The sequence below is a fragment of the Salmo salar genome, chromosome ssa16 (assembly GCF_905237065.1).
Source record: "Salmo salar chromosome ssa16, Ssal_v3.1, whole genome shotgun sequence".
Lineage (NCBI taxonomy): Eukaryota > Metazoa > Chordata > Actinopteri > Salmoniformes > Salmonidae > Salmo > Salmo salar.
This window is the reverse complement of record NC_059457.1, coordinates 71,719,352-71,732,741: the sequence shown is the minus strand read 5'-3', so window position 1 is coordinate 71,732,741 and position 13,390 is coordinate 71,719,352. Positions and strand designations below refer to the sequence as shown.

Below are 13,390 nucleotides of genomic sequence, written 5' to 3'. Positions count from 1 at the left end.
GGATTATTTGGAACCAAACCAACATTTGTTGTTTAAGTAGAAGTCCTGGGAGTGCATTCTGACGAAGAACAGCAAAGGTAATCCAATTTTTCTTATAGTAAATCTGAGTTTGGTGAGTGTCAAAATAACTAGCCTGTGATGGTCGGGCTATCTACTCAGAATATTGCAAAATGTGCTTTCACCGAAAAGCTATTTTAAAATCGGACACCGCGATTACATAAAGGAGTTCTGTATCTATAATTCTTAAAATAATTGTTATGTTTTTTGTGAACGTTTATCGTGAGAAATTTAGTAAATTCACCGGAAGTGTTCGGTGGGAATGCTAGTCACATGCTAGTCACATGCTAATGTAAAAAGCTGGTTTTTTATATAAATATTAACTTGATTGAACAAAACATGCATGTATTGTATAACATAATGTCCTAGGAGTGTCATCTGATGAAGATCATCAAAGGTTAGTGCTGCATTTAGCTGTGGTTTTGGTTTTTGTGACATTATATGCTAGCTTGAAAAATGGGTGTCTGATTATTTCTGGCTGGGTACTCTGCTGACATAATCTAATGTTTTGCTTTCGTTGTAAAGCCTTTTTGAAATCGGACAGTGTGGTTAGATTAACGAGAGTCTTGTCTTTAAAATGGTGTAAAATAGTCATATGTTTGAGAAATTGAAGTAATAGCATTTCTAAGGTATTTGAATAACGCGCCACGGGATTACACTGGCTGTTACGTAGGTTAAAGGTTAGAGGTCAGAGGGGACTGACCTGCAGCTGTTTCTTGAGGCGCTCGTTCTTCTGGGCCTCGGTGACGCGCTCCTCCTCGCTGCGCAGGTCCAGGGCGCTCACGCCCTCCAGGGAGAGCTCGGCGGCGTCCTCTGCGTGGTTCTCGTCCTGCTCTTCATGCTCGCTCTCTGTGGAGCCGCCCGCTGGCGCCGACGGGATCGTCATCACCGTCTTCAGCTCCTCCTTGGTCTTCTCCAGGTCGTCCTGGGCTGAGATGGCCTGGGGAGAAGGGGAGTCAGGGAGGAGAAGTGCGGGTGAGTTATGGGACTTATTCAGGAAGATGCAACGATTTCAGTACAACCTACTGTGTTCAACAGACTGATTCTATACAGTCTATATTGTAACCAGGACACAGAATGTAGAGAGGTAGTTACCTTCTGCTGCCATTCAGTGGCCTCCTCTTCCTTTTTTCTCTTGGCTTCCTCCAGCAGGGCTATTTTGGCGGTGAACTCGCCCAGCTCAGCGGCCAGTTGTTCCTGGTTCTTCATCTGGTCAGCAGCCTGCCTGGCCAGCTCCGCCTTGGCCTCCTCCGCCGCCTGTCTCTCCCTCTCCAGCCTCTCCGCCTCCTCCCTGGCTCTCTTCCTCTCCTGCTCCAGCTCCAGGGCTCTGTGTGTCTGCTCCTCCAACTCTGTGTCCATTAACAAAATACAGAGTCCGTTAGACCGTCTCAAAAATATATATTTTCTTCTTCCTCAAACCATGTCCAGCAGCTCCCACAATTTCTACAATGTGACCAATGGGAGGCTCAGTCAGCCATGATCTCACAAATGTGATTGACTAAGAACAAACAACAAAAACGAAGGAAAAATGATATAATAGACAGGAAATGCCTATAAAAAGTGAGAGGACCCACACAACAGTAAAAACAGTACAGAACAAAAAGAATACAACATGGATGTCTCAACACACCGCCCAAGTCTTTAAGGTCAGGTGGTAGGGTTGGGGTTTAAAGAAGTGTTTCTGAGTGGACTTAATGTTTACCTGGTGCTGAGAACAGTCCTATAAGAAGTAAGAGATGAGAGTTTAGTACCGTGGTGCAGTGAGGACCAGTCTAGAAGGTTAGGGTCAGGTCCCATTGGCATACTGACTGTCACTGACCAGCATTTGCAACAGTGCAACATTTGCACCTGATATTGCCCTGGGACAATACATTTAAGTAAATATCTAATTCCCTATGGCAAATAAAAGGTGCAGAAGGCTCTTATTTGCATGAAGGCTGAATTCATCTGGCCTTGTAGCGTGTCTTCAGTAGTGGGTTGAAGGTCAGGGGCGCTGTGGGAAGAGGCAGACTGATACCTTTCTGGGCCCTCATCGTCTGGTCCTCGATCAGCCTCAGTCTCTGCATCAGCTCGTCCTTCTCTCGCTCTATTCTCTCCTTCTCTTTCTCCGCGTGCTCTCGTTTCTTCTTCTCGTTCTCCAGCTGGGCTCTGTCAGGAATTGATGAAGGGATATCTCATCTAACCGCTAGGAAATGAACCCTTGCAACGAAGCACTATATAGGTGTGTTTTTCATCGTCACATCAATAGTGATTTTGGATCTTATTAAAGTGTACTGTAATATCCAGAGTATCAAACTGACATGGCAATGTATCGTACATGACGTCCTGCCTGTCTGTATGTAATATCAACATTCTGGATGATTCATATTGACTTTATAAAATATTCTGAAAAGGTGATATGGTTGTTTGTTAGAAAGGTACAAACATACATTTCATAGCAGGTATGTTGTATCTTTACATAGGCTTTCATTTCTGTCAACATATAGCCATGACTATGAAAGTAAAGTGTGTGTGCTTGCGTAAGATGCGTCTGTGTGTGTGTCTGTGTCTGTGTGTGTGTGTGTGTGTGTGCTCCTCCTGTACCTCTCCTGCTGTTTGTGATGTTTCTCCTCTCTGGCCTGGGCCTTCATCTGCTGCACCTCGATGGTGTCAGGCTTCCTCCTCCTCATGTACAGCTCGTGGTTCCCCATACACAGAGCCAGGATACGCTTGTTGATGCGCAACCGCGGCGCGTAGAACACAAAGTCCTACAGGGACATAGGAGACCGAGTTCAGGGGAAAACCGTTAGGATGGCTAGATAGACCATGAGATTACTATGTTTGACAACAGAGAATATGACCACCTCTTTAGAGTATCTTTCACTACTACAGATTAAAGTGTTCTGGAAAAAGGATCTGTGCCTTCACATCTCGTCGTTTTGGGATCTTAAAGGGAAATCAGACGAAGGGAGACTTACTGGAGCTTTCTTGTCGATGGGTTTGATGACGAACTTCTTGTCGTTGAAGGAGATGTTTCGGATCTCGCTCCAAGGGAAGCCGATCTTTGGTGTCAGTCTGGGGGGAAATGTTGATATTTGGTAATTGATGCACACAGACAGTTTTCAATACTCAAAATGAAGTTATATCTTTGGGGTGTAGAATATTTTGCTATAAAAGCTGCCAGCAGATGGCGATGATATGCGAGAGACCTCCAAATAAATCCAAGTCAATTGCTGTATATTATAGTGATCTGTGATCAGATTTCAGTCCTGCCAATACAAGTCTCTACTCAAGAGATGGGCACTGAATTATTGTGTACCAGCTGATGTGCGGTCAGTGTTGGGAAAGAAAGGGAATGGGTCTGAGTGGCAGGACAGGAAACCATTTCAAAGCCGTGTCCCACCCACGAATGGGAGGAAGACAGGAAGAGTAACAGACCCCACCCCTCTCTCCTCTACTGCTAAAAATAACATTTACTCATCCTTCCCTTTCTTTCCTTCTTGGACATCTTTCAGTCACCCCAACACTCTCAAACCGGTTTGTAAAGTAGAACAACTAGGCGAAATCTGATTAAACATCTGCTTATCATTACAGTACGTAGTTTAACAGTGGATTTCCAATAGGCCAGCCATAGTAGATACAGCTGTAGTAGTAGTGAGACTGACTTGTCTTCGTGTTCATAGATGTTGAGTCCCAGGGCGTCCACTCCCAGCCACAGCTCTGTCCCCTTCTTGTTCTTGATCTCAAAGTAGTTGACCCCGTACATCTCCAGGTCCTGAGCGATCTTCAGGTACTCCATCATAGAGTCCTCTCTGGGGAAACACACGTCAGCGTTACGTTTCTGACATTGAACTGTCTCGTTGTGGGGGAACCATTCAGAAACATGCATCCTCTACGAGACAAAAACACCTCTCCCAATAACCCTCATAAACAAACACAGAGAAAGAGAAAGAAATCCAGACAGACCTGAGCATGCCTCTGTGCTCCTCATGCCAGGTCTGTATCCGGTCCTCCCACTGCTCCTTGGTGAGCTTGTGCTGCTCCAGGACTCTACACAACACAGAACATTCCAGAGGAAATCAAAAAATAAATAAAAGTACATTCCAGGATTCCTTGTTAGTATGTGGATGGTGCATGACTCTGGGATATCCCTGCGTCTGGCCAGCGGCCACTCACCTCTGTGGCAGCAGTCTGTCGTTGGTGAGGTAGCCAGGCTTGTGGCTGTCTTTGTTGTAGTCGGCGTACTTGGCCTGGACAGAGTAGGATGCCAGCAGCACGGCAGTCTCCGGGGGACAGTAGTTCTCATCGTTCAAAATGGCCTCCTTCACCTGGTCAGAGAAGCCAAAAGGAGAGCGGAAAACAGAAAGAGAAAAATAAAGTAGAGGTCATGTGACCTCCTCAGCCACTGAGTACTGAACTTAAGAAGGATTTGGCATTAAGACACTACGAGTAAACATAGTACGAGTACGTCTGTTTTTGACCGTCAAGACTTAGAATCCTAGACCAGCAATGAAGAGGGCCCCCCCCACCCCGCCCGACATGGTGATGTCATCAGTGTGTGACAGACAGAAGCTGTGTTCGAATACCCATAGTAACATACTGTATACTATTAGTTCATTTTAGCATACTGTAAGCGAACGGTATCCTTTCAGTTGAGTGTACTAGTGCTTTGCCGGTCTACCGGAAGTTGATGCTGTTGCTATGCAACTTCTTGCTAGCTTGTTATTAATTACTAGCTAGACTTCATTAACAATGTCCATTAAGAACGCACAACGACTATACACTTAGCATAACGTGAATAATCAAGTCAATAAACATTGGGTAGGTAAATAGCCTATAGTTAATATCCTGGCAAGTTCGATGCATTAGTAGCCAACTACCGTTAGGTAGATATGTAGGTAGATAGCTAACATACCAGTACATACAAGCAACTGCTTTAATGATATGCTATAATGCTAGCGTACCTAACAAATTGTCAGTAACTTATTTGAAAAATGAATTACATTGTTAATTTCTTAACAGTTGTCATAATTAGTTAAAGCAATGAATTTGTATCCGCTCTCGCCGGACTTCGGCTGCATATTTTACGCCAAATCTGAAAATGTTGTGAAGACGCGCTCATTTTCTGAAGAATTGCATTATGGGCCCTAAAAGCGCAGAAATAGTGTCCACCGTTTGTATACTTCGTATTTTGGCGAATGTACTACAACATTCGGGAACTTTGGGCATACTAAATATATCCATACTATGACCAATAAGCATACTACGTTCTCAATTTACCTCACAAATAGTATGGATAGTATGAGTATTGGAACACAGCTAGTGTCAGTTACCTGCAGGAAGAAGAGTCTCTGTGTGATCTCCTGGATCAGCTCCTCAGACACGTCCTCAGGGAAGAACTTGGCCCGGAACTTAAACTGCAGAGGGTTCTCCTTCTTCACATCCTGGGCTGTCACCTGGAGAGGACAAGGACAACAAGACCACTAGAGGTAGACAGTCTCAGTAGTCTGAAGTGCCTTCTATCACCTTGTCTCCTCTCCTTTATCTGCGCTGACAAACAAAAACGTGGCTGGCTAATAAGTAAGCATCCATCTTTGATCCAGAAGCTTTACAATCTAATCTTTATAAGCTGGGCTATAAAGATAAATCATAGAAGTTGGTTATGAAGCCATAAAGGTATGAACAAACTTCTTCTGTTATCTAATCTTTTCCTAATTAGTGATAGGATTGGACCCTCTTTACAGCCGCTTATGTCCCAGACTCCGGGGCCTAGAATCAGAATACTTTCCAGTGGAGACAACTGTTAAAATAAATCCTGTTGTAGATCACCCTGACAGAACCACACTGCTCCACGAATACTGAACCAGTTCCAACAACACACACACACACACACCTTGCTCTGTCTTTTACGGCACTTCAGAGCAGCTTTTTTGGGGTCGGAGGGTCTTTGGCGTGAATGTGACAGGAAGCCTGTGAAAGTGCACATCTGAGGCCACCTGACCACAGCCTAATAACCAGCTCAAACTGACTGCCTGCTGGCAGCTGCTCTGGAAACGGAGAGCGAGAGAAAGAGACACCAAGTGAAAACACGAGAGCGAGAGAGGACTCACCTTTTTATTAAGCTTCAGCCACGTGCTGTAACCCTTGCTGTCCACGTACTGCAGTCCGAAGAACCAGACCTCTCGAAGCCCCACCGTCTTCACCACCTGTTAACAACGTCAGACAATACTCCACCATCAAACAGTTGGAAGGTGGGATTACTGAGAAAGTCATACATTTCTCATGTGAAAAGTCATAGAACGCAACATGCTAGCAACCATTTGTTTCGTGACAAAAGTTATCAGATTTTGTGTGACTAGGATGGAAGTTAGGCTCGCATGCTACTGTGTAAATAAATACTGCAATGCGGGTTTAATAGAGATTGAGAGGGGTGTTTTAGCCTCTGCTTGACTGGAGCCTCCTCGGCAGCGATGAGCCCACTGTGGCATAACTTCTCCATAACGTGCCCTGGGCTCACCATTAAACTCTGGGAGGGTGACTAATAGGCCAGCCAGTTGACACGAGGCAACAAGCTACTTAGATTCACTCTGCCTGTTACTGCAGAGGAGGGCAATGAGCCGGACGTCCATAACTCCTGCTGAAGCCCTGGAAATGGACTGTGTGTGTGTGTGTGTGTGTGTGTGTGTGTGTGTGTGTGTGTGTGTGTGTGTGTGTGTACTGGGAATACAACACACACACTGTGGACTGTGAGAAGACAGCTGGACACAGTCCAGGACAGTCGGACAGTCGCCACCTGCCTGCACATGTCAATGGCCTCATTCACTACAGTTGTTCAGCCCTCCTACACACTCTCCAGCTTCTGTTGGTGAGAAAATGCTCTGGTACGGTTTGCTGTCAAGGCGATATCGTTAACATGTGTTACAGAGTAGCTGTATAGGAACCTCAACAGGGAGAGAAATGAGGATTGGACATTACAATATCATCATCCTCCTCCAGTGTCAGGCTGAGAAGTTGCAGAAAATATCTAGCCAACAATAAAGATCCCGAAAACAGTCTTTCAATGACCTCCAATGCACCCTCAAAGCTGTGAAACTACAGTATAACCATGTCATTGGTGAAATGACATGGATGTAATTAGTTGGGGACATGAGTTGAGTGGAAACTTTGTGGGACAAATCCTTTGCGTGAACCATAGGACCAGGGCAGGTCCCAGTTTTACCCCCAGCTAGCTAGATGTCTATGTCATATGAATATTTCAGCCAGGGACATCAATACTGCAATGGGGGGGGGTCTGTGGTGCCTTGGCATGACTGTCAGTCACAGTAACGCTGCTCCATCATGACAGGAGAACAGTACAGGTACTATGACAACAGTAACGCTGCTCCATCATGACAGGAGAACAGTACAGGTACTATGACAACAGTAACTGACTGTCAGTCACAGTAACGCTGCTCCATCATGACAGGAGAACAGTACAGGTACTATGACAACAGTAACTGACTGTCAGTCACAGTAACGCTGCTCCATCATGACAGGAGAACAGTACAGGTACTATGACAACAGTAACTGACTGTCAGTCACAGTAATGCTGCTCCATCATGACAGGAGAACAGTACAGGTACCATGACAACAGTAACTGACTGTCAGTCACAGTAACGCTGCTCCATCATGACAGGAGAACAGTACAGGTACGATGACAACAGTAACTGACTGTCAGTCACAGTAACGCTGCTCCATCATGACAGGAGAACAGTACAGGTACTATGACAACAGTAACTGTCAGTCACAGTAACACTGCTCCATCATGACAGGAGAACAGTACAGGTACTATGACAACAGTGACTGTGTATATCAAAAGACTGATCTTCCATGATAATACCAGCAAAAAGGGAAAAATTAACCTCATCCAGGAACACCGTAAAGCACCCACTTGATCTTACATACTATAGTTCTATTAGGTTTTAAGTTATGTGAATTCTCAGTTTGTATTGAGTCCTGGCCCTTTCTTACCTGGTCAAAGAGCTGTTTGCCAGTGGTGTTGGGCTGGATGGCAAACTCCAGCTCTGCGTCCATGGTGGTCACCCGCACATTCATCTACAAAACAAGTTTGCATGTTATTTGTCAGTTTGCATGTAAATTTCCATTCACTGTATTGCTGTACCGTAGGCTGTCAACTTTTCACACGACACCGTCACCACTGTGTGCCATGGTCAGCATTTCAGGAAGTGTCAGCAGACGCAGCTTTAACACATTTAAAATGGCTGTGAGTCAGCCATTTTGGTGGAAATGAACAAACTAAATTTCAGTTTGTTTTAGTGCATTAGACTGAACCCTCAAGGGAGCAACAAAAGGCCTTCCAGCAAGACAGAGAACTGAAGGAGCGTTGTCTGTGTGTGTGTGTGTGTATATGTGTGCGCAACAACTGTGTGTGTTTGAATGGGCTAATGCAGTGCCTTGTGTATGCACAAGTGTGAGTGTGTGTGTGTGTGTGTGTCTTTTTGCCCCCTCAGCACTGAGTGACTGCTCCTCTTCCTACGGCCGCCTCCTCCTCCTCCCCGTGAGGCGGAGCGAGGCCAGCCATTGGCTGCTGCGGTCTGAGCTGCACTAGGCTGGCCTGGCACCAGACCTGACACACAGCTGATAGAACAGGCCTGACCCCGAGGGAATCCTCCATGACTGACACACACACACACACACACACACACACACACCCCCTCCTCACTGGAGACACACAGAGGTAGTGGGGAAAAAATAAATAAATAGATACACAGTGAGATACACAGAGAGAGAAAGCGATGCAGCACGCTGGCAAGAGAGACAGATGATGCAGAGTGGCGGCCAGATGCACTCCAATGCGGATAGTGTTACTACGTTACTGTGTAGTTACAGTACCTCAGTCACCCATTGAGAGAAGCAGCTTCCCTTGCTCTCCCCTCTTCCTATCATGAATTACCCATGAAACCTCAGGACAGGAATACTACACGCACATTCTCTATCCCCGTTTACCCTAGCACACAGTGCTGGGTGCGCACACACACACACACACACACACACACACACACACACACACACGTCATTAATTATCCAGAAAACGTTTCAATATCCAGCACAGTACTGTGACTCTCTCTCACATAAATCACACTGTAGAGATTGTGCATCTGCCTCTGTCTCGCTAGCATTAATTAGCCAGGAAACCGCCTGTACGCTCGCTCTGCCCCACTAACTATTTAGCATTCTACAATGAAAGCACACATGCGACCCTCTCCACCTGCATCCTAGTACAGCACAGGAAAAGCCAAGTAGACTAGAGCTAGAACTATGAAAGGAAGAAGTTTATCAACCAAACATGCTAACAGATGTATATTGGGCAGACAAATCAAGTCAAATTGTATTTGTCACATGCGGCAAATACAACTGGTGTATGCTTTACCTTGAAATGGTTCCTTACAAGCCCTTCAACGCTGCAGAGTTTAAAACGAATACCACTAAAAACTAAAAAAGTAACAAGAATAAAATACACAGAATGGAGCTATATACACAGAGAGAACCAGCTCAATGTGGAGCTATATACACAGAGAGAACCAGCTCAATGTGGAGCTATATACACAGAGAGAACCAGCTCAATGTGGAGCTATATACACAGAGAGAACCAGCTCAATGTGGAGCTATATACACAGAGAGAACCAGCTCAATGTGGAGCTATATACACAGAGAGAACCAGCTCAATGTGGAGCTATATACACAGAGAGAACCAGCTCAATGTGGAGCTATATACACAGAGAGAACCAGCTCAATGTGGAGCTATATATACAGAGAGAACCAGCTCAATGTGGAGCTATATATACAGAGAGAACCAGCTCAATGTGGAGCTATCACAGAGAGAACCAGCTCAATGTGGAGCTATATACACAGAGAGAACCAGCTCAATGTGGAGCTATATACACAGAGAGAACCAGCTCAATGTGGAGCTATATACACAGAGAGAACCAGCTCAATGTGGAGCTATATACACAGAGAGAACCAGCTCAATGTGGAGCTATATACACAGAGAGAACCAGCTCAATGTGGAGCTATATACACAGAGAGAACCAGCTCAATGTGGAGCTATATACACAGAGAGAACCAGCTCAATGTGGAGCTATATACAGAGAGAACCAGCTCAATGTGGAGCTATACACAGAGAGAACCAGCTCAATGTGTAGCTATATACAGAGAGTACCAGCTCAATGTGCAGCTATACACAGAGAGAACAAGCTCAATGTGGAGCTATACACAGAGAGAACGAGCTCAATGTGGAGCTATACACAGAGAGAACGAGCTCAATGTGGAGCTATACACAGAGAGAACGAGCTCAATGTGGAGCTATACACAGAGAGAACCAGCTCAAATGTGGAGCTATACACAGAGAGAACCAGCTCAATGTGGAGCTATACACAGGGAGAACCAGCTCAATGTGGAGCTATACACAGAGAGAACCAGCTCAATGTGGAGCGATGCACAGAGAGAACCAGCTCAATGTGGAGCGATGCACAGAGAGAACCAGCTCAATGTGGAGCTATGCACAGAGAGAACCAGCTCAATGTGGAGCTATGCACAGAGAGAACCAGCTCAATGTGGAGCTATGCACAGAGAGAACCAGCTCAATGTGGAGCTATACACAGAGAGAACGAGCTCAATGTGGAGCTATACACAGAGAGAACGAGCTCAATGTGGAGCTATACACAGAGAGTACCAGCTCAATGTGGAGCTATACACAGAGAGAACCAGCTCAATGTGGAGCTATACACAGAGAGAACCAGCTCAATGTGGAGCTATACAGAGAGAACCAGCTCAATGTGGAGCTACACAGAGAGAACCAGCTCAATGTAGAGCTACACAGAGAGAACCAGTACCAGCTCAATGTGGAGCTATATACAGAGAGAACCAGCTCAATGTGGAGCTATATACAGAGAGAACCAGCTCAATGTAGAGCTATATACAGAGAGAACCAGCTCAATGTGGAGCTATATACAGAGAGTACCAGTACCAGATCAACGTGGAGCTATATACAGAGAGTACCAGTACCAGATCAACGTGGAGCTATATACAGAGAGAACCAGCTCAATGTGGAGCTATATACAGAGAGAACCAGCTCAATGTAGAGCTATATACAGAGAGAACCAGCTCAATGTGGAGCTATACACAGAGAGAACCAGTACCAGCTCAATGTGGAGCTATATACAGAGAGAACCAGCTCAATGTGGAGCTATATACAGAGAGAACCAGCTCAATGTGGAGCTATATACAGAGAGAACCAGAACCAGCTCAATGTGGAGCTATATACAGAGAGAACCAGTACCAGCTCAATGTGCAGAAGTACGGGATATGATACAGTATTTGAGGTAGATACAGTAAAGTGACTACGTATGACGATAGATAATAATACAAGTAAAATGAAGAACAGCAGCAGCAAATGATGAGTGTAAAAGTATGTACAGTGCCTTCAGAAAGTATTCAGAACTCTGGACCTTTTCCACATTTCGTTACGTTACAGCCTTATTCTAAAATTGATTAAATTGTCCCCCCCCCATCAATCTACACAAAATACCCAATAACGACAAAGCAAAAATATCACTTTTGCTAACGTATTAAAAATAAACTGAAAAATCACATTTACATAAGTATTCAGACCCTTAGTACTTTGTAGAAGCACCTTTGGCAGCAATTAAAGCATCAAGTCTTCTTGGGTATGATTCTACAAGCTTGGCACACCTGTATTTGGGGAGTTTCTCCCATTCTTCTCTGCAGATCCTCTCAAGCTCTGTCAGGTTGGATGAGGAGCGTCACTGCACAGCTATTTTCAGGTCTCTCCAGAGAAGTTAGATCGGGTTCAAGTCCGGGCTCTGTCGGGCCACACAAGGACATTCAGAGACTTGTCCCGAAGTCACTCCTGCGTTGTCTTGGCTGTGTGCTTAGTGTTGTTGTCCTGTTGGAAGGTGTACCTTCACCCCAGTCTGAGGTCCTGAGCACTCTGGAGTAGGTTTTCGTCAAGGATCTCTCTGTACTTTGCTCCATTCATCTTTGCCATCGATCCTGACTAGTCTCCCAGTCCCTGCCGCTGAAAAACATCCCCACAGCATGATGCTGCCACCACCATGCTTCACCGTAGGGATGGTGCCAGGTTTCCTCCAGACGTGACGCTTGGCATTCAAGCCAAAGAGTCAATCTTGGTTTCATCAGACCAGATAATCTTGTTTCTCATGGTCAGAGACTTTAGGTGCCTTTTAGCAAACACAAAGCGGGCTGTCATGTGCCTTTTACTGAGGAGTGGCTTCCGTCTATGGTAGAGTGGCCAAAGGCCTGATTGGTGGAGTGCTGCAGGGATGGTTGTCCTTCTGGAAGGTTCTCCCATCTCCACATAGGAACACTAGAGCGCTGTCAGGTTCTTGGTCACTACTCTGACCAAGGCCCTTCTACCCCGATTGCTCAGTTTGGCCGGGCAGCCAGCTCTAGGAAGAGTCTTGGTGGTTCCAAACATCTTCCATTTAAGAATGATGGAGGCCACTGTGCTCTTGGGGGCCTTCAATGATGCAGAAATGTTTTGGTACCCTTCCCCAGATCTGTGCCTCGACACAATCCTGGCTCGGAGCTCTACGGACAATTCCTTCGACCTTATGGCTTGGTTTTTGCTCCGACATGCACTGTCAATTGTGGGACCTTACATAGACAGGTGTGTGCCTTTCCATATCATGTAAATCAATTGAATTTACCACAGGTGGACTCCAATCAAGTTGTAGAATCATCTCAAGGGTGATCAATGGAAACAGGATGCACCTGAGCTCAATTTCGAGTCTCATAGCAAAGGGTCTGAATACTTATGTAAATAAGGTGTGTTTTTTTTCTATTTTATACATTTGCAAAAATTTCTAAAAACCTGTTTTCACTGTCATTATGGAGTATTGTGTGTAGATTAAAAAAATTCTGAAATTATTCAGGTTTGGAGCGAGCAGTCGCACTACGCTTCGCTCCACAGGTAATATTACACTTCACTACATTACAACGGCTTGATTTGTTTGATCTGAGCAATTCTTCTTAGCTAGCTACATAGCCGTCTTTGTATCAAAGATAATTGTGTAGTTTAGAGTAATTAGAGTAATTATCGAGGTTAGCTATCTTCGTCCTCCTAACGTAGTCAACACTGCTAGCTGCTAGCTAGCTAGTCATCACTGCTAGCTAGCCAACTTCTACCGACTAGCAGCACTGTAGAAACTATTACATTACAAGGTAACGACTTGATTAGTGTGGTGTTAGTGTTAGTTAGCCAGCTACATAGTTGTCTTTGCTGTCTCTGTATCTAAGATAATTGTGTAGTTTG

General features: G+C 45.1%; 1 protein-coding gene across 2 annotated transcripts in view; it reads right to left on the bottom strand.

The window, feature by feature from the left end:
* The window catches only part of LOC106574536 (radixin), a 35,622-nt gene that overhangs the window by 4,086 nt on the left and 18,146 nt on the right, over nucleotides 1–13,390 (bottom strand). The window contains exons 3-14 of one of the 2 annotated variants that reach the window (XM_014150485.2): nucleotides 8,047–8,130; nucleotides 6,147–6,242; nucleotides 5,370–5,492; nucleotides 4,213–4,364; nucleotides 4,003–4,086; nucleotides 3,702–3,848; nucleotides 3,015–3,111; nucleotides 2,641–2,804; nucleotides 2,075–2,205; nucleotides 1,760–1,777; nucleotides 1,153–1,406; nucleotides 761–997 (exon numbers count right to left, since the gene is read on the bottom strand). In XM_014150485.2, the coding sequence (XP_014005960.2) occupies nucleotides 761–997; nucleotides 1,153–1,406; nucleotides 1,760–1,777; nucleotides 2,075–2,205; nucleotides 2,641–2,804; nucleotides 3,015–3,111; nucleotides 3,702–3,848; nucleotides 4,003–4,086; nucleotides 4,213–4,364; nucleotides 5,370–5,492; nucleotides 6,147–6,242; nucleotides 8,047–8,130 (1,587 nt within the window). The remainder of the gene's footprint in view (nucleotides 1–760; nucleotides 998–1,152; nucleotides 1,407–1,759; nucleotides 1,778–2,074; nucleotides 2,206–2,640; nucleotides 2,805–3,014; nucleotides 3,112–3,701; nucleotides 3,849–4,002; nucleotides 4,087–4,212; nucleotides 4,365–5,369; nucleotides 5,493–6,146; nucleotides 6,243–8,046; nucleotides 8,131–13,390) is intronic. The other variant, XM_014150487.2, reaches the window with a different exon arrangement.